Below are 27,981 nucleotides of genomic sequence, written 5' to 3'. Positions count from 1 at the left end.
AAAGTAAGAGATAGCTAAAAGGAAACCAAAGAAGAACCAAGGACAAAATGTGGTAGTTGAAACACACCTGGGCCACCATGTGGCAAATGTTTCAACGCAAGAAATAAGCAACATAGCCCACTCGGGTACAAGTTGGCTAAAAATGATCCATTCCTATCTGGTCAAAGCTAGCTATTGGGGGGGGGGGGGGGGCAAAGCTCCACCTTATAGTTGTTACTGGCCATATGGTGGGCCAGCTAGGTTGTGTGTCATGGAGGATTTCATCTTCCTATGCCAGGTGCTCCCGGTCCTTTTATACTCCTCGTCATGGTTCGCTTGGGTACTTTCAACGCCTCGCCCGCATGCGTTCTCTCCCTCGCTAGGAGCTTGAGATGTGTTTGTTCTTCCCCAACTTACATTTGCGACTTGCAACTCAGTTTCCGATCCCAAACTTGCAGACCATCCTGCTGTCTCCGGCAATTCAAGATCAAATTTCACCATCAATCGGTTTATTCCATATCGGTGTGGCTGTGAGGAACTCGATTGAGCACCGCTTAAGTCGGGGTCTTTGAAAGTGGAATTGAGATGGAGTCTTATTCGTCATAGGAGATGCTCACATCTTTTCAGTGGAAGATGGTCACTGGATTCCTTGTTACCACAGACATGTATTGCCATGCCATGATGCTGCAGGTTGGCTTGTCATAGCAAGGCTATCACCGAGCATTCATCGGTCGACATCCTCTTAGGCCTAGCATCTTCTCAGGGAGACCCAGCATATGCTCAAAGCTTCCTGGAAGCCATAATAATTGTTGCCTCCTCCATAATTCTTGCACGAGGGTGGGCCCGCCGAGTTACTGGTCAGAATTTTCTGCCCTTTTACTGATATAGCGTTGTTCGATTCTGAAGTGAGCTATGCAGTGGGCATGCGGGATTCTGCCATTCTCGGAGCTTTTCAAGGTCGGGTTGCAAGCCGAACCATCGAAGGCAGATTCAGGCAATGTTCCATCAGAGGGGGGTGCGGACCGTGCCTTGTATGTTGTGATTCTGCTGGGAGAGATGTTTTTTTTTTCTTTTTGGAGAGAAGCCTGCATCTTTACCTATTAGCCATCCTGCCGTGTTGCAGCTGCCTGTGAATAGACACCATAGACTAGCAAGACCTCCAATTTCTATTGATTCCTGTTTCATGTGTGTTACAACCGCATATGCTGTCTTATATTTGCCCGCTCAATCGTTGAAGTTTCCATCTGGTCTGCAGAACAAGTAAGATGGTTAGCGGGTATGTGTGTGTCAGTCGCTCATTGTTAAGGTGCTTTACTAGAATCACACCCTCAATACTCCGCCAGGGTATATTCTGGAATCCTCCGATAGACCATCATGTGTGTTAGCGGATAAATGCTTCTGTAGTGCTTTGGGGGGTCATGACCAGGCTCGCAGTTACAGAGCGAATAGTCTAGCAATCGGATGACACTTGGAGGCTTGCCCATATGGATGTATGGCATTGCTGGTCGTGCACTGGTGCTCCTGTCTTCGCCCTCCGATAAATAGTCACCCTACAAGAGGTCAGGTCCAGGCGACGACAGGTAGCACTAAGGGCGACCAAAATCTGCTGCTCCTCATCAAAGTATGGGCGACGGAGCTTTCTATTTTCAAGGATCCCAACCCTTGCCAGGCTTTGTGTAGAGGATAAATTTGACTGGTCACTAGTCCATTCAGTAGATATCATAATGTTATTAGAGCGTTGTGACTTACTTCACATAGGAATCCCGCTCTAGGCGACCTCCATAGTCATCCATATTTGATAAGACTGGATGGCTCATGTGTTATAGGCTTCGGCGGAATTGAATGAGGTAGCAGATGCTGAGCTTTTTAGAATTGTACAATGAGCTTGGTTTTGTGGTACCTCAATTCCAATCCCTGGGCAGTCACCCGTCTGAGTCGGTAAGGCGTGGAAAATTGCAATTAGACGCTGCCTTTAGAATTTTGATTTCGACGACCTATGTCCTTCTGAGCATGACGAGATGGGTGAGCGTTTTAACGTTACTCCGTAAATAAGGCCAGGTGGCCCAAGATACATGTAGGTAGCAACCCACACGAGGACAACCATAATCAGTATCTCTTCGCGTCTTCCCTAGACTGCAAGCTGCAAGGGTCTGATGAGGTACCACCGTAGAGGTTGGTTGCTTTGCTTTGCCTTTTTGATCGGGGATCTAGGAGATTCTGACCTAACAAACCACAAGGATCATCAATGAGACATTGGCCATCCACGGCATTCATGACATTTTTTAGGACAAGTGTACTGTCACACTCTGTGGCAGCAAAGCCAACAATTCAAGCTGTTGCCCTTTGAAAGAAAAGTCTGGCGTGGATCCGCACCTTGACTTTGGGTGAATACCCAGTCGGCTGCGATGAGGACCTTGAGACCACTTCCAGAAGAAGCTGGTTTCCCCGTATCGCGGCAGGCTTTGGGGTCTCTAAGTTGAGAGAAATGGCGAGTCTGGTGGGCAATACCCTTTGGACTGGATTTAGTAAGGAGAAGAAAAGAGTTGAATAAGTCTGGAAAGGTTGGAAAATTTGGAAAAGAGCTGAGTGAGAAAAGGAAAGAACCTTGGACCTTTCTGTGGCAGGTACTTCCTTGAAAGGTTTATATGTAAATAAGGAAGTTGCGCATGACAACGCACCTTCCGAGGACTAAATTGGCCTCTAAGGAGCTCTGGTTACTATATATGTATGTATTCAGCCAATTGCCAGGAAGGGCCCCAGGGACGTCAAAATAAATGATGATGGAAGATGGATCCGGGAAACTAATATCGGAACTATAAAATCGGAACAGTATAGTGACTATATAAATATAGTTCTGATAGAGAGAAGATTTATACATAGTTGAAGAAGGAAAAAGGAAACGGTAATACAAGTGGAAGTTGAAAAAAGAGAAATGGAGCAACAGCGTTGTGATTCACACCTGGACAGGATTTGGAGATTGATGCTCACACTTCTCCTCTGCCTGAAATTTCAGTACCGTTCTAGCAAACCCCCCATGCAATAGTAGCCAGCAGATACCTGCACTTTGTACATACAACATTGATCAGATCAGACACATTAATACTCCGATTCTACACCTTATATGCATGTATAATTCTACTTCTGTTGCGATAAAATCCACGATATGGAACGTAGACATGGGAAAGCAGTTTCTACTATTTATGTGTATGTATATAGAAGGTGAGGGAGAAAGATGTCTTTATAAGGGGAATACCGAAAATAAGCGCGTTCAATCTCTATCATTCAATCATCAGCTCTCGCATTTACCTCAAAGCATGTACCTGAATAGCGGAGAGCGATCACCCAGCGAGTCGGGATTCTCAGGATACTCTGAAGGATCCATAGCATCCCGCTTTTTGTTAATACGCTGGTACGCCAGACGCAGAGCGACAGTCGCTATCATACCCCCGACAACGAAACCAAGTTCGAGGGAGTGGCCAAGGATGTATTTTGGCGCATCTTGAGCGCGGTAAAAGTTTGAGGCCATAGCTGTTGAGCAAGGACCATTAGTTTGAATCTCATACTCCTAATCGATGCACAATCCTTACCTCCTGCCAGATTTCCTAGTCCAATGTAAATCGCCATACCGGCGGCTCGCTTGTAGTCGCCCGCCATGTTGACACTGAGCCATGTGACATTTCCGGGGAATGCTGGATAGATTCCTTTTTGGTATTTGTGTTAGTTAGGGAATATAAATATGCGGGGGTTGTAGTTTTGATGCGCTTACCAACGACCGCTACGAAAATACCAAAGTACATAACACCTGGAACTCCGCGCCCAGTAGATGCGAGACAGATAATAAAGCCGATTCCAATCATACCCATGAAAAAGAGAATGAACGGGGATCGCTCTTTGCGTCTATCTGATATCCACGCTGCAATAACAGCCACAAATGCTGCAGTGATATAAATTGGTACCTAATATGATGATGTCAATTTCCGCTTCAATAAGGAGTAGCATAAGAGCTTACGGTAAGGAGCTGAGCGGTCGAAGACGTATAACCTAGGTCTTTGATGATCGAGGGAAGGAAAAGAGAAATGCCGTATAGCGGACAGGTGATACCCCAATACACTTTGCACGGATCAGTCAACTATACATTAATATCCAGAAACAAGTAGCACTTACTAAATAGACCCAACCACATCTGCCAGTCAGTGAAAGCTTCTATGACATAGCGCATTTCGAACTTGTCATTTGTTTGATCAATTTCACGCGAGTCTACCGAGTTTTGAATGCGCAAACTGTGTATCACAAATCGACGCTCTTCTTCAGTTAAAAATGTGGCAGTTTCCGGGGAGTCATGAATCGCAAATGGGGCTATCAGTGCCACAATAACCGTGAGAAGACCCTCAAGAATGAAAATCCATCTCCAGCCAGCATAGCCGCCCACGCCGTCCATTTTCTAGGAATTTCGAGATACATTAGTAAAATTTCCATTGCTGTCGGCGAGCAGATTACCTACAGCAATACCGTAGGCAAGAAGCCCAGAGAATGCACCTGCAATACTGGCGGCGCTGAAAAAGAGAGCTTGTCTGAATTGTGCTCGATGGCGTGGATACCAGAGTGTAATGTAGTATGCCACACCTGGATACAAACCAGCTTCTATTTTGTTTCATTGCAATTATTAGCCTTGACGAGAACAATGCGCAGGTCGAGAGGGGGCAGACATCAACATACCTGCGACGCCCAAACACAGACGAGTTGCGAGTAGTCCACCGTAATTATTGACAACTCCCATCAAGGTCTGTTTGAAATATCTCCGTTATTAAATGATACTTGAAACAACTTCATATAAAATGCGCGATTACCATAACAATTCCCCAAGCGACCATGATCAAGGGAAGCCATCTTGAGGGTCTTAGTTTCTTCAGGAGCAGATTGCTTGGCAATTCAAATACGCAGTAGGTAAAGAAGAAAACGGTCACTACCCATAAACATGTGTCAATTGGCCATGCTTTTGTGAAAACAAGCAAGTGAAGGGATACACCATACAAGTCCAGTTGTATTGAGGTCCTGTCATATTGAGATCGTCAACAAGTCCCTCTATCTTTGCATTGCCAATATTCCCGCGGTCCAAGAAGGCCAACAGATATAGCATGCTCAGCATGGGAATGAGACGGATGTCCATCTTCCGAAGGACAGCATTTTCATCAACTCCCTCGAAGGTCGGTAGGCCGAGGCTGGAGGCTTCCGCATCTGCGACTAGCCCATCTTCCTTGAGATCGGAGCCATATGGGGAATTTTGGACAGATGCATCCTCGAATTGTTGTAGGGAGGGCTTCTCCAGTGTATCCTTTGAATCAACCATAGCAGGCAAAAGAAATATGGGAGGAAAAGAGAATCAGCAAGAGCGGACCCCATTCCGCGAGTATTAATACTTTAACCCTTTCAAAAGCTTAGTGACCCGGAGTGACTCCGAAAACTGGGGAGATCATCCCTTGGCATGAGGGGTATTACATATTGGGACCGTACATTGATAAGCCTCGCTGATTTATTTGGCGTTAATAATCAAGGTAAACACTATTAATCAACCCTAATATCGAGTGCCAAGTTGGGTTATTGATGCCGAAGACTTTCACCGGGGACTTAAGGGGTCACATAGCATGTTAGACCAAGGAAGGACTGTAGTATGTACATATGTAGGGAGTATAGTAGATAGGAACTTTTCCGGTTACTTGCGACACGGCTCATGGAATGCTAAACTTTTATGATCTGAACACCCAGTTGGCTCAATATGATATTACAGCATGCATAGAAACATTCAAAATATTGAACATATTCACATCATTATTAGGAGAGGGAAAACGATCTGATAGATCATGTCTTGATAAGGATCCAGCCAAACAGAAAGCTACTACATGTTCTATGCTCGCATGTGACCAACGCCACATCCCACATGCCAACTGTATATGTGGCTTAAATTCAATGCCTATAAATTTTGGATGCCAGTAACAAAGTTCGGAATATATGAGGTAAAAGACACTGCGAAGGCCGTATAGCCGTCCTACCCCTCAAAGGAATGAGACTACCGAGGCATTATGGACCTCTCGATTGATCCCCATGAACCACTTTGTTCTAGTTCTGTTCCAACCTTGGTCTAGGCCCACATATGCCCTAAAAAACAGGACTAATATCGAGGCAACATCTCCAGCAATCCGGCTGGGCAGAAGGCACAATAGTGCATCCAAGGCTAATGGCACCAAACTCTCTACGTGTATACCACTCGAGAAGAGGGCTGGTAAAAATGACGGGGTCACATACACTCGCATTTGAAGGGCTCTGCTGATGGTTGGTGGGTGTGACTTTTTCCGGCGATGGGAAACAATTGTCAAACTAGATAGTAATATATATACATACCGAGCAGAGGAGAGCAGCGGGCCAGCAGCCCTGGGTACAAAGCTTATAATTCGGGCCCGAAGGAATAGGAATGAATGTGGGGGTCACGAAGTTTTCGAGAGTCTTGTTTGTCGGTAGGGCTTGGACTTGCAGAAAGAGCAGGGCTAGGGCTGGTGAGATGGCGAGATACATTGTGTTTTGGAAAGGAAAGGGTCGCTGAAGCACAAGTTAATATCAATTCAAGTTCGTAGTTCAAATATTGGGAAACAGAATCCAAAAGGTGGCAGCTTGTGGTCGTTATATATATTCAGGTTTAGTGGTTGAGTTGCCGTTGTGCTACCGAAGTATGCTTGTTTAACCCTAGAGTATACCACAACCACTCATGTAGAACCAATTGAAGCCTTGGATTGGACATTGAACTCATAGTATGCAGAATATGTTCGCGTGGAAATATACGAGAGTATACGGTGGCCGAAGATATATATGTTCACCGAGGTCAATGGCCATATAATATACCAAACCCTGTGCAACGACATCTAGAAAGGTCCTCATGATCTATATGGCTCGCAAGCCTCCGCAGGCTTGTCTGACTATTTATTTCTTAGGCTTTCATCTTTTTACTTACCCACCTGCCTACCAGCATGCTGATCTTTCAAGGCTAGTGATATATAGAGAGAACTAATCTCGCTTGCTTTATAGAGAATCAGCTATGCTCCCTCTGCTTTTTCAACATATACATACAAAAAGAAGCTGGCTTCGAAAATGTTATAGCCAAACACATAAGTCAAGATGTTGCATGGTGAGTTCATACATAGTTTATATGGGGATCACCGCTTAGTTGGTTCTTTTACCAGATTCTTTCAAAAATTCCAAAATAGGCTGTGAGTCTGTTATGTGCTAGACTAAGTGGAAATCTCTGCTTGACTATAATGGGGCCTTGGCTATTGGCGTCTGCCTGGTGATAGGGGTGGAATTGACTTGGTTGGGAAGACAACCTCGAAGATCTTAACAAAAGCAATATTAGCATTTGAAACACTGCGCAACTGAAGATCAAGTAGTTATATCCCGGCCTACAACAAAGACCTACAACAAAGATCTGCCATTCACTCCATTGCTACTGGAGCAATATTGATCGTTGTTGCCCGTTTTGTTTTGTTTTGTTTCGATCCTTTGACCGCCCTGGATAATCAGCCGCGTGTACACTTTGCCGGACCCTCTGACACCTCTGATCATCCGTGAATCCTCCATCTTTGATCATCGGCTTTTATTTCCCCTTAAATTCTTTTTAGTGCCCACCATGTCGCTGGGCGAGGAGCTTCGGTCGCGAAATTTTAGTAAGTACCCGGATTCTGCAACGATGTATCTCAATATGCTAACCTTGCTGGCCTTTTCTAGGCATCTATGGACAATGGTTAGTGTACCACGTTGCCTTGCAACACCCTGTGCTTTCACAAGCCTGAATACTGTCGCAGGAGAGCACTGATCATTTTGATTGAATGATCAGATGGTGTTTGCTACCTCGTGTAGTGGCCCTTCAAGCTCTCTCGAAAACTAGCTTCGCATATGAAGGGATTGGTCTAACGAAACATCTAGGACGGGTGTGCTGTGTATTATTCTTTGCCTTGCGCTAGGAATTGCGAACATCTTTTCCTTCAACGTGGTTCTGATTATCATCAGTATCATCAGCATGTGAGGCGCATTCATTTCCCGCTAATTTATTGCGAAACCTAACCAGCCCCAGTGCTTCGGCATTCGTCATTCTCTTCATTGAAGTACCCTTCCTCCTCCGAATTTGTCCCACATCCTCCAAATTCGATACCTTTATCCGCCGCTTTACGACCTGCTGGATGCGCGCCCTCATCTACGCCGTCCTTGGTGGTGTTCAACTTATCAGTCTTGCTGAACGGGCTTCTAGCTTGATTGCTGGTGCCGTCTTCCTTCTCATCGCCGCTGTGTTCTATGCTCTCGCAGCCGTGATGAAGCAAGACTTTGTTGGTAGCAAGACCCTAGGTGGTCAGGGAGTTGCACAGATGATTGTCTGATGGCATGACGTTTACGCTAAGCTGTTCCTGCTTTTGTCTATATCAGATAGACGCATATTGGGATTAATCCTGGTGATTGGAGGGTTGGGTGACACGACGAGATGCTCGATGCAGACGGTGCAAAGATAAAATGCCATTCGGGCAGTGTGCATTGGAATGCGCCATGAAATAGTTTTGTGTTTTTATGCTCCTGTACTTGTATGTCTCGGTTTGGCTCCGGATGATCCTGCTGGACATGTCTGTTTTCCAAGTTGATGACCGTTCCTACAGCAGATATCCGTGGCTTTCGTTCTATTTTTTTTGTGGACTGCGTCCACCATAATAGGTGGTCTGATTTTTATCATAAAGGGTGGATTCATTGACCAAGCTTAATTCAACCAGAATATCAGACTAGACTCTGTATACATTCAGCTATATACAATTGTAGATTTGTTGAAGCGGGAGCTATTTGGATCCACGTGGACGCTTGTTTCTGTAGGCATCGACTCGGACACTTGGCCTAGGCTGACAACACGCAGGCCCATTAGGTAGCAGCATAGATAGGTCTCGTGTGGGTGATACTTCGTTCAAGGCTAATACCTATATGGTTGGAAGTACATTCATTTATACCTACTTTGTACTTGGCCCTAAAAGAGATCGACCAATAGGACCAAGTGGGAATGTATTTGCTCACACTATATAGCCTTGAATGCTAGATATGGGCCGATCCGAGACCACGTATGTTGTACATTGTATGAACATGCACTCTATATGTCACAGTTTTCGTAATCCGTAGGCTGACAACCTCGGACCGTTTCCAGCTGGGCTGGGCAGCAATCTGTCCAGCTTGCCCTGCGCAAGACAAGCCACCATTCCAGATTGAATTATAGATATCGACAGCTGAGCCCAGGAACGTGGCGCAAATGATCCAATCGACATTGAAAACTTGGTCACAGGTCATGTTACCCCGCAAAATTTCTTTTAGCCCTGGTGATCAATATGTAGCGGGTATTATTGCTGTTTCGGTTAGAGTGGATCTCAACGTTGAACAGATGTATACTAGTGAGTTGAGAGGAATCACAACATTGATAAAGGAGATACCTAGGGAGTGGGAGCTCCCTAGCATAAATGTCAAGAATGTTCTGTGAGATTACAATAAACTTGTATATGTAGAGTTATGTTGTAGTAGAGTTGTAGATAACCAACGATGATGCAATGCGGAGAACCCTGACAGTTCACCGCCTCGGTCTGACCAGCCAATCCAACCACAGAGAAATCATCTTATCTAAAGAAAAACGTCAAAGAACAACTCCGATATCAAGTTCTAGACTCTATACCCTGTCCCTAAAATATACCGATCTCAGGAGAACTCATTATCTTTAGTTGTGCACAATATAGGGGACATGTACATCTCGATCTTAAAAGAGACGGTCTAGCCACTGCGGGTAACCTACATATTGTAATACTACAGAAACGAGGCATTATTTCAAGACCAATATTAACCACTAAGATGAGACATCTGCAGGATTCAAAGTATAATAAAAAAATGCCTCAAAGATTCAGAATTTGAAAAATCAAGGCTCTTTACTGATCTCATCGGCGGGGGCATTAGATGTAATGCATCGCTGTAGTTGGCTCCTATATAACATGTAATAATACAGTATTAGTACAATACGTGCACTATCTCTTGCGGTCAGAGCACGTCAGGCGTGCCCAGCCCAGGTGGCAGAAAGAACATACATCATCTCTCTTCCCCAAAACTCAGTTTCGGAATTGCTTCAATATCTGCTTCTGCAGTTCTTAACTGTTTTGATTGTGCATTTTGACCGCTTGTTCCAATTGGACTAAAATTGTTTCTCTTCATATCTGGGTAAGCAAATCATTCTGCATGCTTGTTATGGGTTGCATAGGTTGCATAGGTTGCATAGGTCATCTGCTCTCAAGAGTCTTGCATCAATTTGATGCATATCCATAGTATTGGCTCTTGGTTGCAGTGATCCCTGCATGTTGGTTGGGGCCATGTATCCATTGTTTTCTAGCCCGCACGGGGCCAAGCGTATCCGTGGGGTTTCCGGTTGAGCTGCCGCTGACTTGTTAACAGCTCCCAGAACTTCATCATGTCAACGCAAACTGCTCCGGTCATCCCTCCACGACCGGCTCGATCTCCACGACCGACATCGTCGTTAGAAATGCCCAAGATACCGCCACGCCCCGGCAACCGCCGCAATGATCGTTCGGTTTCGCCCATGCGTGATAGCTATGCGCCTTCCCCATTCAATGAATGGACCGGTCCTAATATGAGTCGCACCGTTTCGAATGATCTGCCTCCACGTCCCCCCAGCGTCACGATACCATCTCTTGGCGAGGAGGGTATTGAATATGCGGATCTTGATCCAGGAAACATGTCGGATGGCCGACACCAGACACCCGCTGAGACTCGCAACGTTAGCAGTGATCTTAAGATCCATGCACCGAGACCTTCATTACCGACATCAAGTGCTGAAGCAAAAGTCCAGACTGTCACCCGTACTGATTCCCGGCAGGCTGCCGCAGCCGGACTGGGCCGTGGCGTTTCGCCTGCTCGAGAGGAACAGGAACGCTCAAGTCGTTCGTTAAATTCCCGAACCAGCGGCTCGCGCGCCGAATCCTCAACTGCATCCAATGAGCGTCGGCACTCTGCCCTCCTCGGAGAGGAACAGGGGTTCCGCGTGCCCATGTACCCCAATGCCGGTGACGTCCAGGCACCATCCCCCAGCCCATACCTCGAACAAGGCTTGCAGCGGTCGAGTCGTAACCACAACCGCACTCGTAGCGCTCGGGACTCCTCCCTGCCCCCTGGTAGCTACGGTTTGCACGGACATGGTATCCAGCATCCCGATAAGTTTGAGAAGGCTTGGTATGAAAAACATCCCGATGAATTCGTGAAGGAAGAAGGACAGTATGGCCCTGGTGTCGGAACTCCACGTCCTGATTGGGCAATGAGTAGCGATGATCTGAACAAGATTGTTCGAAGCTCAGCCCATACCAGTTCCGGTATTGGTGAGTATTTGAAGCAATTGCGCTGTCGCTTGAAAGCTAATAATGTGGCCAGGTACTTCCCCAACCGTTGTGGGCACTCCCGAAGAGGAAGTCGGGTACATAGCGTCCGACGAGTACATACATCTCATTGCTTCTCCCCCTCCTGACGCTCGAATCGAAAGCCAGCCAGCTGTTGAGTCGCCACTTCGACAGATGAGCTTCCCTTCAGAAGCTACGCAGACGAAACCCACCGCAAACCTGCGTCACCGTAGATCCAGTTCGCACAGTCAACGTGAGGGTGGCGTGATCCATGTGGATGATCCGATGCATCCTTTGCACCACCCAGACGGATTTGCCCCGACCCCGGCGACAGAAGAGAATGAGTCGACATATGAGAATGCCGTGGAGGATGATGAGCCAATTTTGGCTGCTGATGAAGTGCGCCCTGAGTCGGCGTACTTACATCCCGCTGTCTCGCCGACATTTGATCGTCGGGCAAGTTTTGAGGATGAAGGCCGCAGTCGCACTCCTAGTGTCACGCACAGTCGTTCCAACAGTCGATCAGCAAGCGCGCAAGGCCAATTCCCGGCGCTGACCCGCTATGACTCGCGTGAGGATGCGCATACACCGCTTGAAGACGTCGAGGAGTATGAACCGTTGTTCCCTGAAGAGGATGCTAAGAAAGAGTCAGCTGCGGATCGCTTCAAGAAAAGGCCTGATACACTCAAGCATAGATTCCCTAGCCAGGATATCTGGGAGGACACTCCGAACAGTCTGCAGCTTCAGGCTACCGTCACGACCCCAGATCTACCTAAGCGCGACTCTTCCGAAATTTTCGAAACACCCGAGCAAGAGGTCTCACGCAAGATGCAGAACACGAAACTCGACTCACATCAGGTGGCTTCCCATATCCTTGAAGGCGAGAGTGTCAGAGAAAAGGCTCCCGTGCGACCAGACACTTTCAAACAGCGTTTCCCTAGTAGAGATATTTGGGAAGATGCTCCCGATAGTCACCAGCTGGTGACCACAGTTGAGCCCGCCAAAGAAGAATTGAAAAGTCCAGAAGTACCTTCCAGGCCTGGAATTCCCCCACGCCCGCAGCGACACGCTCAGTCTACCTCACCGAGCGAAAAGCGCCAACCACCATCAATCCCAGACAGACCCAAGCCCCAGGTCCCTACTCGTCCCGCTAAGCCCAGTTCCCAGACACCAGCAAGCACTGCTGAAGCCCCGAGAAGCGCCCCTGCAGTCAAGGCTAAGCCCGCAATCCCCGTTCGTCCCGGTGGAAGCAAGATCGCAGCCATGAAGGCGGGCTTCCTCACTGATCTGAATTCACGTCTGCAGCTGGGTCCACAACAGCCCAAGCCTCAACAAAAGGAGCCCGAGCCGCCTGCTGAGAAGCAGCCTCTGAGCGATGCTCGCAAGGGAAGAGCCCGTGGCCCAGCACGACGAAAGCCAGCCGAGAAAACTACATCAAGACTCCCCACTATTCCAGAGATCAAGATCACAGAATCTTTGAATATTTGGCAAGTCGGCGAGGATGGCAACCTGGTTGTTGGGACTAGTGACAACGAGGAGAAGCCTCCTGTTGCTCCCGTTGCAGTGGAAGAACCATCGGTGCCTGCTGAACCTGAACAGTCAATGGCCCCTCCAATCGCCAAGAATACTGCCGGTGAATCTGTGGACCCAACACCTGGATTACCCGTTGCTGAGGACGTGACCTCTACCAAAACCACAACAGCAGATGTTCAGCCTGTACAGACCCCAGCAGAGATCTCGGAACCAGCTGAGACGTCCCCGGTAGCAACCGAGTCTGCTGACAAGCATGAGGAGAAAGACGACGTGATCGTGACAAAGCCCTCTGAGCCTGTTTCTGAGCCTGTTTCTGAGCCCGCACCCGTTACTGCGGCGATGGCTGAATCCGTCTCGGCTCCCGCTAAACTGGAAGATGCCCTGGAAGACCTGGCTGCGTCAGCTGCTGATGTCAAGAGAAAGTCTGATGGTAACATTCAACCTGAACAGTAGTTTGGTGTGTGGATGGGTTGCCCCTCGCTTTTCTATGATGTCGCTTATGTCCGACACCTGATCACCAGATCGTCAGATCTTCAGATCACACCTTATTCTTTTCTGCTTTAATGGATGATTTGTTTTTATCCTTCCATGTAGATGACAGTAGTGTTTTGTAGTTACCAAATTGAGGGATTACAAAGTCCAGAATCAGGACCCAGCTAGGTATGTAGGTCTGCCCTTCTATAAATCACCGAGTAAAATATTACCGCCCCAGCCTCGAACTTACATAGACTACTACAAATACACAGAGCAAGCACCTTGGAAGGAGTTGGATTATTCCCATACTGCCCAAGTGAAATATGGACCCTCCTGTATCTATCATAACTACGTACATAGGCTCCCATATCGACTAAATGCCTGATCTCTCAGGCATAAGTGTATAAAAGACAAACATTGATCAGGAGTGAGTGCATCTACATATGTAGGTATGTACCTGTACAATAAACTAAAACGCATTCGGAAGCAGGTCACATATATAGATGTCTGACCATTCACCATCTCCGGATAATGGCCAATGTGACGTGATTGCCCCTCACGTGACCGCCTTTGACAGCCGCGGCTCACAGAAGAGACCCCGACCTTCACCTAGCGGAATGGAGCTCCTCTGTTCTTGTGCTCTGGGGGGAAAATTCGAGACATTTGTTTGCTTCGTCTGATTACGTGGTTCATCTCTCTACTCAGAAGATGCTGAACCCCATACTTTGTCTCTTATCGAGCCCGATTTAGATCATTATCGCACCATCTCTCTACATTTCTCATCGGCCCTGACTTGCATACCTTGTCCCCACTACGATGGCGTCCGTCCCGGGATACTCTGCAGCAGGCAGAGCCAGATCATTCGATGGTACCACATCCACCAACTCTGATGAAAATATCATCTCCCAAGAGAGCGTCTCACCTCAGAATGAGTCGATGGAGGATACCGAAACCGTTTTCTTGGATAAGAGCGTATCGACCCCGAGTCACGGATCAGATATTTCCAGCCAACCACTTAGTCAATCATCGAAACCCTCTCATTCCTCAGATGGAGATGAGCCGCGTAAATGCTGGATTTGCTATACAGATGAAACAGAGGATTCGCCACTGAATCAAGAATGGCGGTCGCCTTGCCCTTGTGCCCTAACAGCCCACGAGGCATGTCTGCTCGACTGGCTTGCCGACATGGAAAATCCTCGATCACGCAAAAGCACCGCTGGTGGCGTAACAATGATGTGCCCTCAGTGCAAGACCGAAATTGTGGTCACTCGCCCACGGAGCTATGTAGTCGATATGATGCGACTGGCCGAGCGCGTCGCAGGCCGATTAGTTCTTCCTGGCATGATGTTTACAGTGGCCGGAACTGTGTGGGCCGGGTGCTGCGCGCATGGAGTTTACTCAATGTACCTCATTTTTGGAACTGAGGAAGCCAAACACATCATGGAGGAGACTATGGAGGGCCCATGGAATCCCGGGATGAATATCGGCTTGCCGCTTATCCCGCTCGTCTTGATATTTTCGCGAACTCGGTATGCCGAAGGCCTTCTTCCCGCTATACCGGTTCTTTTCTTCGCCGCACATAACCCGGGGCAGGAACCCGACTTCGACTTGTGGCCACCCACACCGGCTATGACGTTTGCCGCCCTGCCATACGTCAAAAGCTTTTATGGAGCGATTTACGAACGGCTGTTTGGTGGCCTGGAACGGAAATGGATTGCCGAAGTACAGCCCCGCGCGGCGGAAGAGATATTGGATGATGCGCAGCAACAAGATCAAGCTGAGGGTCTCAATCGGTTCGGTGATAATGGGAACGGACAGATTCTGATGGAGATCGATCTTGAGCTGCAAATGGGAATCGGCGAAGACGAGCCGGACCTTGAGGCCATTCCCGGGCAAGAGGAAGGTGCCGAGGGCGGAGCACAAGATGCTGCCCAAAACAACAACCCACTAGGGCTTGGGCGACGACAGAACGAGATCATTGCCGATACCAGCAATCTTGCTGATATCGTACTCGGGGCACTCGTATTCCCAGCAATCTCAGCGTCAATGGGTGGCCTGTTGAAGTGTCTTCTGCCCAAGTCATGGACATCCTCAGTTATGGATCGTGGCCGTTTGGGGCTACTTCAGACCCGCTGGGGTCGCAGTGTTGTTGGCGGGTGCATGTTCGTTCTGTTGAAGGATGCACTGGTTCTTTATTGCCGGTGGAAGCTAGCCCAAACACACCGTCGCCGCAAGGTCTTGAATTACGATCGAGCTAAGAAACGTCACGCCACAAAACGGTCCACTGGATAGCTTTGAACAAATCATTCCTTGTTTCAATCGACTCGACTGCTTTCTCCGGCACGTCAATTGCATTCTATGGCGTTTCATGGCATTCCCTTTGATGGCTTTGGTGGGAACTGCACATTTGGTGCCTTCGATGACTCTCAACATTTTACTCTTCTATTCGACAAAAATACCAAGTTATGATCTCTGCTCAAAGCCATGTATCAATTTTTTTATCTGTACTTATTATCAAATTTCTGCTTCATTGACCAGTCATCAGACGTAGAAATTTATTTCTTTCAAGTAAATTCGACTCCTCCGAACCCTGCTATTTGGCAATTAAATCAATCGTTCCCTAAATAGAACATGAGCTACATACATACAAATGCGTCGAAGCTATGCAGCGGCAATGCTAATATCACCCAAGCGCGCGGCTAAACAGGCGGACAAGATTCTGCCGTCAAGGAATTATTCCCCGTAGAACTCAATTACATCGAGCCCTTCCCACTCCTTCCACTCAACAGACAATTATCACAATGAAGTCCTTATCACCAGCCCTCGCGTCTCTCGCGAATGTATTCAAGATCCCCATGTCAATGGCGCCGGTCCGCCCATCAATTTCCCGGGCGTGCCACGAGACCCTGAACCGCCAAACACAACAGCCCGGCCCGGTCACAGCAGCCCTGCAATCCGCGTCATTCTCAACGACAAGCGCAATGGCTGCGAGAAAGGCCAACAACGGCCCTGTAATTGACAAGCGCATTAGTATGTGCCATACCCCTGTACGGAGCTGGTCTCACCCGAGTCCCGAGGCCCTAACCTTCAAACCAAACCAAACACGTCTTATACCCAAAGAACCTAAAAACTAACAATATGTTTCCAACCCCTTAGCTTTGATCCGTTACTTCCTTCACCACCCTCTCACCCCCCGTCCCCTCCGCTTCTCCCGAAACCGTTACCTCCGCCACTGGACTATCCACCGCGCCTGGCAATTGTTCCAGGCCCAGCAGCGCCGTAAGCACGAACTCGAGATGATGCGCCAGTACCAGAGCATGCAGGATGCGTGCGAGGAGCTGCGCACTGGTGCGGGAGATGGTGGCAAGCTGTTCCGTGTCTCGATGAACAAGAAGGGTATCTTCACTGATATGTTCCCTATCGAGTATGCTCGCATGCAGACTGAGACTCCTCCTTCTGATGGATGGAACTATGACTGGAAAAAGCCTGTCAGGAAATAGAGGTCTTGAGAGATAGGTTGTCTGGTTGGATTTGATGTTGGTTTGAAGATTCATTGGACTGGAGGGCCCAGGATATATGTATCATTTTGGCGCTATGTAACATATGCACTTCTTTTTTTTATATTGATATAGTTTGCATTTCAGGCTCGATATCACTTTGTTTAAATTGTATGCTATTCCTGTGCAATATGCTCTAATTCTATATATATAGGTACAGGGAATATGAGTCTACAAGGTATGAATTGCCGAAAGGAGATAGTTGATTATATGGTACCCTGATCGGGTTGTGAGCACAATGTATGAGAAATGAGCGCTGAAAACAAAGGCACCGGAATTACTACATGGAAAAAAGACAACACAATGAGTGAGATCGCAATGTACTTCGGGGAATTGAATGGTGAGAAGGAAGGGAATCCGGAGTTGCACGTGCATAATAATCAGCCACAGAGACGCAATTGAGCAAAAAGGAAAGACGTGGAAAAAAGAGAAAAAAAAAATACCTGCGAGGGAAAAGGCACGGCCAAAAATAGCCGGAAAGCAGACATCGTACCCAGATCAATCGACCGGGTTAGCAAAAGAACCTCCCAAACACCAGTGATGCATGATACAACGGAGTGTCGATTGAGGTCATGGTTTACACCAAATTGTATCAATCAAGTTCCAAGTCAACAGAAAAACCGAGCGCTGGCAGAGAAAGAGTTGGCGTTTTGCACGTCCCAAATTGCATCATCAGATAACCACGCAGCAAGACGATTTCCGTTTGTCAAACGTGAGCAATGCAGCACGGGTAGCTGCCTCGAATACATCGTCGACACCTTCGCCCGTCAGGGACGAGCATTCAAGATATTTGCGGGCTCCAATCGACGCTGCGATATCACTGCCCTCTTTTGTCGTCACAAACTTGAGTGACTTCTTGCGCATTTCTTCAATCGCTAATGGGTCTTCACGAAGATCTTTCTTTAATCCAACCAAAAGGATCGGCACACCAGGACATCGCTCGTTTGCTTCGTCGATCCACTATAACGCATATCAGTACCACTGCCCCCCGAGTCTTGAATTCATCTGAGACGAACCTTGTGTTTCACGTTCTCCAACGAATCCGGAGTATCCACAGCGAAGCCAATCAGGAGCACGTGGGCTTTCGAGTAAGCCAATGGTCGCAAGCGCTCATAGTCTTCCTGTCCTGCTGTATCCCATAGAGCCAATTGGACTGAGCGGCCATCGACGCGGCAATCCGTCACGTAGTTTTCAAATACCGTCGGTACCTAGCGGGGAAATGTTAGACTTGTGATTTGGGGGGCATATATCGAGGTCGATAGTACTAACATAGTGCTGCGATATAAGGACGTATTAGCCACTTGCATCTAGGGGCTTCTTCTAGGGGCCTAATGACTAAACTCACAGTTGGAAAGTACCCGAGGGTGAAGACGCTGAGCAAACTGGTTTTTCCACAAGCACCATCGCCAATGATGACAAGCTTCCTATCAGGAGCTTCAAATTAGTATACGCGAACACCATTCTGCCTTGAATCCCACTGGCAATGGTATCGGAAGGGCTAGGCCGGGAATTGCAATCGGCTTGCATAATCTCCTTGCCATACAGCGTGGATGTAAGACACCACGTCAAAATGGGCTGCACATACCTTCGCATGACATTATCATCCTGCTGTTGCGACATTATCAGAGCTGTAAACCCTTTCGTGATACACAAGGGTAATGAGGGCGAGCGGAGGATATTGTGGATCAACGAGATGACGCGGACTTCCGAGTCAGATTCAACTGATTACGAGAATTGTCGACACGGATAAGTAAGGAAAGTCCGGCCCTGGGTAGATAGTGCCCAAAAGGTTTACAGAGAGATATGAATGGGTGACCTGAAGATGCACCCAAGTGACGTGAGTTGTTTAGGGAGGGGGAAAAGGTCGCGCTGCGGCTGAGGCCAATGGGGTTTGACGTAGACACGAGAATCCCTAGGCAACCTCAAAATGATAGGTTTAAAGAGTGAGGAGAAGGGTAGAAAGTGAGTGGAGGCTTCAGAGAGAAACAAAAAAAAGACAGGCTGAAGCTGAAGAGTAAGCCCTGGAGATAAGATGAAGGGGAAGAAGGCGCTTACAATTGTCCAAGCGGAGATTTATTCTTACGCCGAGTTTGACTATGAAGGGACTAGGTAGATGGGTATCTTTGACGTCCGATCATCCTATGGGGACCCTTTTTTTTTCCCTCTATTTTTTATCAGTTTGGGGAGATATTTTTAATTAGCGGTCTCCGTGTCTCACACAGCTCGGTGGATCAGAGCGCTCATACTTTGTTTCCCCTTGTCCATTTCCAACCCACCGCCTAATGTAGGGGGGTTATTGCTGGCAGATCAAAGGCGGACATATCAATAATCATGTGACTCATAACAATGTAGCGATCAACATGAAAGCAGTGGGATGTAGCCCTGTTTGGTCTTGTAACCAAGGGATCATAACTTGGCTGGAGAGCTACTAGCTGAGAATTTAAACTTACTACAGTGGATAGTTTAAAATATTTTTCAACAATCAAGAGACTACCGACCAAAGCATACAATTCGGGATTAGAGCCTGACAATTCAGGCATCAGCTCGCTTGCGGCGGCTATCCCGTTGCGGCGGCACGACAGCCAGCCAGAAGGCTGGAAAGCCCATCACTCCATCCATTCATTCGCGTTTCGATCAGCCGTACCTCTTGCCTCGGCGCTCATTCAGCTTTGATATCTTGTTGATCCTGGCTTTGACTCATTGTTTGTTTTCCTCCTTTGCCAGTGCTCCAGGACCTAACCCGAAGTGCAGACACGTCGTGACCCGCCGGGATTATTGTCTTTCAACCCCCCTCCTCCCGTGTCCTTATCCTATCTCACCCCTCACGCTTGCCACTACGGAAGTGTCGTCTAAGCAAATAACAAAGAACGCGATTGACTCTTTGTGCGTGAATACGCCAAGGGGAATAATTCCGGTAAGTTAGCATCAGATTGTGGAATCACCGGAGCTTTGTTCGTAGGGCTCTTTGGCTCTTCCCTTCTCCGCTTTTCCTCCTCATTCTACCACCACTCTCTCGGACATTGGTTTTCTAACTCAAAGCTTGCTCTGGTGGTATTAGTATGCTGCTGAGGCAGTCTCTGCAGCTTATTTGACCTCCACCATGGCGACCCATATGTCAGCAACTCCGCTTCCAGCAACCAACGGCGACACCCACGCGCGGGGTCCTCAAGGTACCACATCCACCGGATCAACTGCGACATCTGCGCCTTCTGTGAATCGCAAGAAGCAGAAACGCCGACAGAAACAAGCTGCTCGCTTAGCCGCGGAACATCCTGATACTTACAGTCCCGGAGATGCGGACTTGCCAGCAACAGATGAACAGCGCTCCGGCGATGATGACCATGAATATGACCTTGAAGATCGCACCCACAAAGCAAGCGGTGATCATTACGGATATGCGTCACCAGAACATCCCCGCGGACCGCCCACGATGAACGGACCCAATGATCACCATGCTGCTTCAGGTGAGGTACCGAAGAGGAAGAAAAATAGGAAAGCCCGATCCGATTCCCACAATCATGCTGATCGCAGCTCGACTCCTGTTTCAACCCCGTCCGCCACCTTCTCGCACCCTCCGCCTCCTCAATCAATGCCATACATCAGTCGATTTACTGGAAAGCCTATGAAAAATAGCAGCATCTGGAATCAATCTACTCTAGAAGAGCGCGAAAATATCAGGACCTTCTGGTTTGAGCTCGGCGAAGAAGAACGACGTCAGCTTGTCAAAGTGGAAAAAGATGCTGTTCTGAAGAAAATGAAAGAACAGCAAAAGCACTCCTGCAGTTGTACAGTTTGTGGAAGAAAGCGAACTGCAATTGAAGAAGAGCTAGAGGTCCTCTACGACGCATACTACGAGGAGCTGGAACAATACGCGAATAACAATCAAGGCGCATTCGAAGAAGGAGCTCCTATCATTCCTCCTCCTCGACTTTACCAACCACCCCCTCGATCACCAGGGCAGCATACTAGGACGCACGGCCAGTTTCATCCTTCCCGGAGCCGGGTCCAGGAGCTACCCGAAGACAACGATGATGATTTAGAAGAGGATTACGACGAGGAAGAGGAAGATGATGACGAAGAAGACGAGGACGAGGAGGAAGAGGATGACGAGGAGCTGTACAGCGACGAGGACCTTGAGGATGATGAAGCTCGAGCAGCCCGAGCCGATTTCTTTGCATTTGGTAACAGTCTAACCGTAAAAGGTATGCAACAGGATCCCGGGATTCATATCATAAGGGTTTGACGTCTAACGTTGGGTACTTATCATTTTTACCAGATGGAATTCTTACAGTCGCAGACGATCTGCTGAAAAACGACGGCAAGCATTTCATCGACATGATGGAGCAATTAGCTGAACGGAGAATGCAAAGAGAAGAAGATACACAATACGGAATAGCTGCTGCTCATCAGTCCTTCCATGGGCATAACCATGGTCCTTTAGATGATGAGGATTACGATGATGAAGAGGACGATGAGGACTACGATAGTCAAGAGGAGGAAGAATTCGATGAGGACGAAATGGTACGGGTCTGCACTCTCATATTGATCGGGTCAATTCGCTAATAATAGTAATAGGATGCCATGACCGAGGAACAACGCATGCAGGAAGGACGACGGATGTTCCAGATTTTCGCCGCCCGAATGTTTGAGCAACGAGTTATGACAGCATATCGAGAAAAGGTCGCCGAACAGCGTCAGAAACAGCTGATCGACGAGCTCCTCCAAGAGGAGACATTGAATGAGCAACGCAACGCTAAAAAGGCCCGGGAAGCACAAAAGAAGAAGGATAAGAAGCGATTGCAAAGACAAGCAAAAGAAGAGGAGAAAGCCAGACGGGAGGCCGAGAAGGCAGCCGAGGAGGCGGCTTTGAAGGCTGCGCAAGAGAAGAAACTCGAAGAACAGCGATTAAAACGCGAAGAGCAACGGAAGAAACGTGATGCTGAAAGAAAGGCACAAGAGGAAGAACGTGCTCGCAAAGAAGCTGAGAAGCAGCGACGACTCAAAGAAGAACGTGAACGTCAAGCTGAAGCTGAGCGCAAGCAACGAGAACAAAAAGAGGAAAAGAAGAGGCGAGAGGATGCCAAACGCAAAGAAAAGGAAGAGCGGGAGGCCTTTGAAAAGAGGACCAGGGAGGAACGTGAACGCAAAATACGTGAAGACCAGGCAAGGAAGGACCGAGACGCAGCACGAGAGCAGGAGATCCGAGATCGTGGTGGAAAGCGCGAGCAAGTCAGAACCTCACCACCACACACTCTGCCAGGCGTCATCCCATACAATCTCCAGTCTCAGGCTCCTCCTGGTTTCCTGCAGTCTCCGCATTATCCCATGGCGACACCTATTGTTCCCAAGGTCTCGACCCCGGGAAGGCCTCGTCAACAATCTCATCATGGCTCCTCTACATCCTCCCCTCACTCTCAACCTAACAGCGCCGATTCCTCTCACCGTCCCTCTATCTCCCCACGTTCCATGGGTCATCCGCAGTCAGGAACGGCTTTTGGTACCAGACAAGCTTATCAACAGCCTCCTTTGCACCATCCTCAGCCTTCTGCTCCTTTGTCACCTCTTGGGCGTACGAATCCTTCCGCATTCGCTGGTCTTGGCGGTCTACCGTTCAACACCCCAGGTATACCAGGAATGTCCCCGCGATCCGCCCATCCTTCAGAATCGATGTATTCGTCGAATGCTGGGATGATGAACCCTTTGCGATCATTCAATGGATCTGGTGGAATCCCCGCACCGCCTGGGATGAACGGTGTACGCCCCATGCCGCCGAGCCGAGCATTCCCAGCTGATCCTGGACATGGTCTTCCTTTCGTTGGTAACCATGGAGTGCCTAGTGCCTTCCCTCTGCAGCAAGGCGGTTTGTCAAATGCCCATTCCAGACAGCCCTCTCTTTCATTTGATCGCTCCCCGTTGGAGTCTGGGAGCCAGCCATTCTCCATCACACGGCCAAGCCCGATCAAGCGCCCATCCAGCTCGGCACACGACCGGCAGAACAATGGCAACGCTTCAGTACAGCGAGAAGTGGATGGCTTGAGTGCTCATTTAGGTAGCAGCGCGCTTCTTGATGACACCGATGCTACATATCCATCAAACCTGTCTCAATCATTGCCTGGTGCCCCCGCACCCGGAGCATTCCCCCCGGGGCCGACACGTGCGAGCTTCCAAGGAGCATCGATGTTCTCGGATCCACTGGGATCTCCACATACTAACTTCGCGGTTGGTTCTCCAATGGCCAACTCTCCGTGGGGCACGGCCCCCTTTGGAGGCTCTGCCTTCCCTTCCACATGGAACCCCCCTTCGGCGGGAACTGGTTGGCCTCACAATAATGCCTTCTCAGCGGGCGGTCACCATCGGCCTCATACCTCTCGACCCGTCACAATTCGCCTGCTGGTCATCCAAGCATGCAAGCAGTTGAACTCGATGACCAGCCCGCAGAAGGGTGGTGGAAGCTTCTACGATGTGAATCTTGTTCTCGGCCAAGTGGAACAACTGCGCAGCCCAGGCGAGCCATCGATCTCGTTGGATGAAATGCTTGATATCTGCGATACAGAAGGCAGTCCACAGAATGGCGGCGGATCTTTCTCCATCAAGGAAGGTCCGAATGGCCAGTCAGTCCGATTCGAGCCTGACCCCAATAGCGCAGTCTCTGGTCATCGGGGTAGCATTGTGCCTGGCGATATCGGCAGCCCGATCCCCAGTAACAGCCACCCAGCCCCATTCAGTGGATTCGGTGGACCCTCCTCTGTGCTCCGGCAGTATTCTTCGCCTCCGACTGGCTTATTCGGCGGGACTTCTCTATCCTGATCATGACTTGATGCCAACCTGGCCTTGGGACGAATTTTCTTCTCGGCCTCCTTTCCGCATTCTTGCTGGAACGACTTTGAAATGCCCTCATCAATTTCTTTTTTCATTTGCCTTTTTTTTTCTCATCCTTTATTGAAGCGTCATGGATTAACGTCATACTCACACATCTGTCTACATCTTTCTACTCGAAAGAGTCACTGCTATCGATATGGGTTGTTTATTTGCTGGTATTTTCCCAATATGGTTGAATGCCCTACTTTTTGAAGTATGGTATGGCTTCCGGATTTGTTTTTATGTACGGTATGAGTCTCTGGCCTTTCTACATTATGCAGCGATATCCGTGGAGATAGGGTTAGTCTCCCACTCCGTCATCGTCCTTGACCAATTGCATGATCGAAGGTTTCTTCGGCTTTGGGCTTTTTGCGTAGAACGTGGTAGAACTAAGTAACGTAGAGCAACATAAAGCTACATATTGGGGTATCACATGCTATACAGGTGGGCGTCATATATATTAGGGAACTCGGCATGGCTACTTCCTTCTCGGATGTGATCGTACGATTTTCTGTGACCAACCAACTCGAAGATGCCAAGGCGCTTGTTTGTTCTACAAAATAAAAAAAATAAAAAAGAAGTCGTCCACGGCCGATACAAATCACGTTGAAAGGGTATGGTGTTATCCGGAGACAATGATACACTTGTATATACTAGGAATGAAAGAAAACCGAGGAGCAACAAGGGAAAGAGGCAGGCTTCCAGTAACAACAGAAAGGCAAAAGAAACCAAGGAAATAGAGTAGAGCAGAAAACAGGTGAGGATCAAAGCAGGGATCCCACATGGCACATCACACATCACATACAGTGCTCCTCACAGGTCACTCGGAGGTGTGTGTCCTGACTAAAATGGGCTTGACATCCATGTGGCAATTACTTTGGGGGATCGGTCACAATGCCTTCATATTCGCGAGAGCGAATATACTCCAGCGTGCGCTGGAAGTGGCGCTTGGGGCCGTCAAGATTAGCATTTGGCTCGTCTTCGTTGGTCTGCAGGTTGGAGTGGATGAGTTCGATGAGGCCGTTCAAGTACTTGGTGGTGACGGTCTCGTTTTGCTGGTCGAAATAGTAGACGTAGCGGTTGAGGATTTCTACAAATAGCTCGACGGAGACAGCGGTGTCCATGCAGGCGTCAGCCACACGGAGGGCGCGTTGGAGACACTCGAGGACTCGTTTGCCGTCGCGGTAAAGCTGCAAAGTTGATATCAGTTAAAAGATACTAGGACGGAGGAATTGGAGATAAACTTACATCTTTGGGGTCCTCTTCTCCACGTTGTGGGTTCTCAACTACCCACCAGAGGTGACTTGCGAGATACACTGCGCGGCATTGATCGGGCTTCTTGAGGAGCTTGCTTCCGTGCAGCGCAGCTTTGGTAATGAGTGTGTCATAATTCTCCTTAGAGAATCCACGACTTCCGTGTAGGGCGCCTGAAATAATGCAGACGGCCTGGAACTGGGCGCGCGAGTCACTGATCGCATCTTCGTAGATGGTGAATGCCTGTGCGAAGAACTCGTAGCTGACTTCCTCAAATCCTGTTTGATCAGCAACCTCGCCACACATAACAAACAGTCGCAGCGCGAGGTCGGCGCAACCTGGATTTACGCGCTGGTACAAATTGTTGATGCTCTGGTGCATGAATCGGTATAGAGCCGACGACTGTGATTGCCAATTGTCATCATAATGCTCGCGCGACTTCAGTTTACGGGCCAATCGGACGGATGCCGTTATTATTGCAGGAGTAGTATAACGGATTCGTTCGTTGCCATCGGCCAATGCCTTGCGCGTTGCTTGGAGCAGCTGTCATAGACTGTTAGTTACAGTTATAAAACATCTGGTAAGTGATCCTACCTTTAGCTGGATATCATTGTCTGATGCCTGGATCAAGTGCACAAGTCTCGCAAGCCACCCTTGTTCTTCTACCGTTTCATCAGTTTCACCTCCCCGCCGTTGGGATTGTGAGCCGGGATATCCTGCAGACTGCTGCATGCCTTCCTTGATCAATACTTTTGCCGCCTGAAGCACACGATCAAGGTTTTCTGTTGTGGATACCAAGATCTTGTTCTTCAAAAGACTGCGAAGGATCTCGCCCGCAACAGCCCTCCGTGTGGGGTATGACTGTGAGGTCAGAAGGGGCAGGTAATGTGGCAACGCCAAGGCTGTGAAGATCGAGATGTAAGATTTGAGAGGAGCATTGAGAAGGTGGAGGAGGTGTTGTTGGGTTGGCGCCGAATGCAAATCAGCATGATCAGTGTATTCAGAAGTTTTTTGCGTCGCAAAGTCCAGAACCTGGTCGACGTACTCTAACCGATCTGGATAAGTATTCAATGCCAGATTGACAAGTGATACTAGCAGCGCCATGGTATCTTGAATTGGCAATGCCCGCGTTCTGATCAAGTTGACCACTTGGTCGTAGAAGATATCGTACAGCTTGATCTCTGCTGGAATACCAGGCTTCGCGGTGTCGCCATTCTCAACCTGCTTTTCTTCAGTGGACGGTTCAGAAGGCTCGGGGCTTTCTTTGGGTGCCTCTGTTTTACTGTTATCGATGCCATTCTCCTTGGAAGTGTCGTCCTCCTTGGGAGTATCATCGGTGCTGGCGTCCTTTGACTTTTCGGCTTTGGTTTCTTTCTCGAGCTCCAGCTTTTGCAATAACTTGGTGACAGCTTCTTCCTCGTTTTGTTTCCGTACTTCTGGCTCTACGGCTGAGTCTGCTTCCCTTGCCGCATAAGAAGACAAACGGTCCATCAGACCAATGACGATTTTCTTCAGATCCACGTGTGGGTTAAGTCTGGAGATGGCAGATAATAGATTGTCCAGGGTGTGCAGGTGGAACTCATCTGGGAAGACCTTGGTGATAACTGTTGATCAGATTAGCAAATGAACCGAGCAAGAGGGAGAAAAAGAAACAAGAGAGTTGTACCTTCCAGAAGATATTCTTGCGCGAGCACATCTCGGCATTGTACAACCTGTTCCAGAAGTGCCTGTAGAATACCGGATTTGTACCCTTCAAGATCAACCAACTGGCTGAGTCGAACAATGTTACTACCGACAAGCAGCTCCAGTTCGCGTCGTTCTTGAATGCGCCTCTCTCGCTCTCGCGAGGGGCCTTGGTGCTGAAGTCGAACCCAGAGCTTGTTCATTTCCACGAAATTCGTCAAAACAAAGTTGATCGAATCCTGCATGTTACCCTCTGGGCCATCGCCAGACCCCAGGGGCAAATAGTCTCGTGCTTGACCAGAGAGGTAATATCGCAAGAACAGGCCACGGATCGGGTGCTGAACGCCTCGACTCATTTCCATCATATCCTTCATGATCTCCTTGACCGGCGCATCTTCGACAGACATGTAAACCGTACCGACGGTAATCATCAAGTACAAGCGGGGGACGATGTTTCCAGCATACTGAACGAGCTCGTATAGGTCGGCGAGGTGGTTGACGGGGTGGTTCTCCTTTAGGTAAACGGACAGGTGTCGCAGCGCATCAAAGACGGCCATGTACAATTCGTAATACTGCTTCGGACCGAGACTGGGGGTTCGTAGTTCGGAGACAAGAGTCGATCTGTAGAGGTAAATTTCAAGCTGTTAGCATACGACTCGTGGCGCACGTTCCGGGGTCGCTGCCTTGGGGGGTTCATCGGAGAGCTCACCCGCATTTCAGCGCATCCATGAGCTTTCCAGGAGTCTCTAGACATTTGCGCATCAGACTCGACTGCTGCCTCACCACCCCCAATGCCTCCTCGAGGAGGCGGTTCTGGTCCTCGGTGACGGGTGGTGGGCTAGCCATCATGGGACGGGTGAGGGGCGGAAGCTAGGGGAGGTAGAGCAAGGTGAACACATGCAATGCAAAGACAATGAGCTAGCGATAGATTATGCGAATCAATTCATAGGACAGGAGCTCAAGGTGAGAATAATGGGAGGTGGAAAAGCGGAAGGAGGTTGGAGTGGAGGATAAGCTCGAGCGTGACACCTGGAGAATCCCCGAGACGTCACCCGTGGGACTTCATACGGTAGCCGATAGCGGGCGGCTGCTCATAACATGACACCACCTCTTATATTAACAGAGCTTTCATCTACAGATGTTCAAAGAGGTTTTCTACTATATTCCTAGAATTTGCAAATACTCTCCAG

At 48.6% G+C, this 27,981-nt stretch overlaps 10 protein-coding genes across 10 annotated transcripts; 5 read left to right on the top strand and 5 right to left on the bottom strand.

Annotated features, from left to right (window-relative positions):
* Positions 1 to 1,429: 1,429 nt before the first annotated feature.
* Positions 1,430 to 1,772, bottom strand: N7479_009162 (uncharacterized protein; the record flags this gene model as incomplete). Its single annotated transcript, XM_057256855.1, has 2 exons — positions 1,430 to 1,649; positions 1,729 to 1,772. The coding sequence occupies 2 exons, from the start codon at positions 1,770 to 1,772 to the stop codon at positions 1,430 to 1,432; spliced, it is 264 nt and encodes an 87-aa protein (XP_057104313.1).
* Positions 1,773 to 3,286: 1,514 nt separating this feature from the next.
* N7479_009161 (allantoate permease family MFS transporter) lies at positions 3,287 to 5,326 on the bottom strand (the record flags this gene model as incomplete). Its single annotated transcript, XM_057256854.1, has 9 exons — positions 3,287 to 3,507; positions 3,567 to 3,680; positions 3,746 to 3,935; positions 3,989 to 4,089; positions 4,144 to 4,420; positions 4,481 to 4,620; positions 4,696 to 4,762; positions 4,827 to 4,942; positions 5,011 to 5,326. The coding sequence occupies 9 exons, from the start codon at positions 5,324 to 5,326 to the stop codon at positions 3,287 to 3,289; spliced, it is 1,542 nt and encodes a 513-aa protein (XP_057104312.1).
* Positions 5,327 to 6,226: 900 nt separating this feature from the next.
* Positions 6,227 to 6,546, bottom strand: N7479_009160 (uncharacterized protein; the record flags this gene model as incomplete). Its single annotated transcript, XM_057256853.1, has 3 exons — positions 6,227 to 6,253; positions 6,280 to 6,351; positions 6,376 to 6,546. 3 exons carry the CDS (start codon positions 6,544 to 6,546, stop codon positions 6,227 to 6,229), a joined length of 270 nt encoding a protein of 89 aa, XP_057104311.1.
* Positions 6,547 to 7,651: 1,105 nt separating this feature from the next.
* Positions 7,652 to 8,396, top strand: N7479_009159 (Tvp18 family protein; the record flags this gene model as incomplete). The annotated part of the gene is made up of 4 exons (XM_057256852.1): positions 7,652 to 7,688; positions 7,750 to 7,765; positions 7,948 to 8,043; positions 8,096 to 8,396. The coding sequence occupies 4 exons, from the start codon at positions 7,652 to 7,654 to the stop codon at positions 8,394 to 8,396; spliced, it is 450 nt and encodes a 149-aa protein (XP_057104310.1).
* A 2,096-nt stretch (positions 8,397 to 10,492) lies between these two features.
* N7479_009158 (Aim21 family protein) lies at positions 10,493 to 13,418 on the top strand (the record flags this gene model as incomplete). The annotated part of the gene is made up of 2 exons (XM_057256851.1): positions 10,493 to 11,414; positions 11,467 to 13,418. 2 exons carry the CDS (start codon positions 10,493 to 10,495, stop codon positions 13,416 to 13,418), a joined length of 2,874 nt encoding a protein of 957 aa, XP_057104309.1.
* Positions 13,419 to 14,255: 837 nt separating this feature from the next.
* Positions 14,256 to 15,731, top strand: N7479_009157 (RING finger domain protein; the record flags this gene model as incomplete). Its single annotated transcript, XM_057256850.1, has 1 exon — positions 14,256 to 15,731. One exon carries the CDS (start codon positions 14,256 to 14,258, stop codon positions 15,729 to 15,731), a length of 1,476 nt encoding a protein of 491 aa, XP_057104308.1.
* A 509-nt stretch (positions 15,732 to 16,240) lies between these two features.
* On the top strand, positions 16,241 to 16,939 carry N7479_009156 (mitochondrial 54S ribosomal protein mL40; the record flags this gene model as incomplete). Its single annotated transcript, XM_057256849.1, has 2 exons — positions 16,241 to 16,469; positions 16,596 to 16,939. 2 exons carry the CDS (start codon positions 16,241 to 16,243, stop codon positions 16,937 to 16,939), a joined length of 573 nt encoding a protein of 190 aa, XP_057104307.1.
* Positions 16,940 to 17,668: 729 nt separating this feature from the next.
* Positions 17,669 to 18,616, bottom strand: rho2 (uncharacterized protein; the record flags this gene model as incomplete). Its single annotated transcript, XM_057256848.1, has 4 exons — positions 17,669 to 17,956; positions 18,013 to 18,204; positions 18,342 to 18,420; positions 18,582 to 18,616. 4 exons carry the CDS (start codon positions 18,614 to 18,616, stop codon positions 17,669 to 17,671), a joined length of 594 nt encoding a protein of 197 aa, XP_057104306.1.
* Positions 18,617 to 20,096: 1,480 nt separating this feature from the next.
* Positions 20,097 to 23,803, top strand: N7479_009154 (uncharacterized protein; the record flags this gene model as incomplete). The annotated part of the gene is made up of 3 exons (XM_057256847.1): positions 20,097 to 21,198; positions 21,273 to 21,517; positions 21,572 to 23,803. 3 exons carry the CDS (start codon positions 20,097 to 20,099, stop codon positions 23,801 to 23,803), a joined length of 3,579 nt encoding a protein of 1,192 aa, XP_057104305.1.
* Positions 23,804 to 24,726: 923 nt separating this feature from the next.
* Positions 24,727 to 27,658, bottom strand: N7479_009153 (vacuolar protein sorting-associated protein 35; the record flags this gene model as incomplete). Its single annotated transcript, XM_057256846.1, has 5 exons — positions 27,501 to 27,658; positions 26,775 to 27,412; positions 25,703 to 26,712; positions 25,103 to 25,651; positions 24,727 to 25,044 (listed from the first exon to the last, which is right to left on the bottom strand). The coding sequence occupies exons 1-5, from the start codon at positions 27,638 to 27,640 to the stop codon at positions 24,727 to 24,729; spliced, it is 2,655 nt and encodes an 884-aa protein (XP_057104304.1). The 5' UTR covers positions 27,641 to 27,658.
* Between the last annotated feature and the right edge of the window lie 323 nt (positions 27,659 to 27,981).

This window comes from Penicillium vulpinum (genome assembly GCF_028829585.1).
Source record: "Penicillium vulpinum strain IBT 29486 chromosome Unknown utg000004l_segment0_segment0, whole genome shotgun sequence".
Taxonomy (NCBI): domain Eukaryota; kingdom Fungi; phylum Ascomycota; class Eurotiomycetes; order Eurotiales; family Aspergillaceae; genus Penicillium; species Penicillium vulpinum.
Note: the sequence above shows the minus strand (reverse complement) of the source record. Positions and strands in the feature narration are given on the sequence as shown.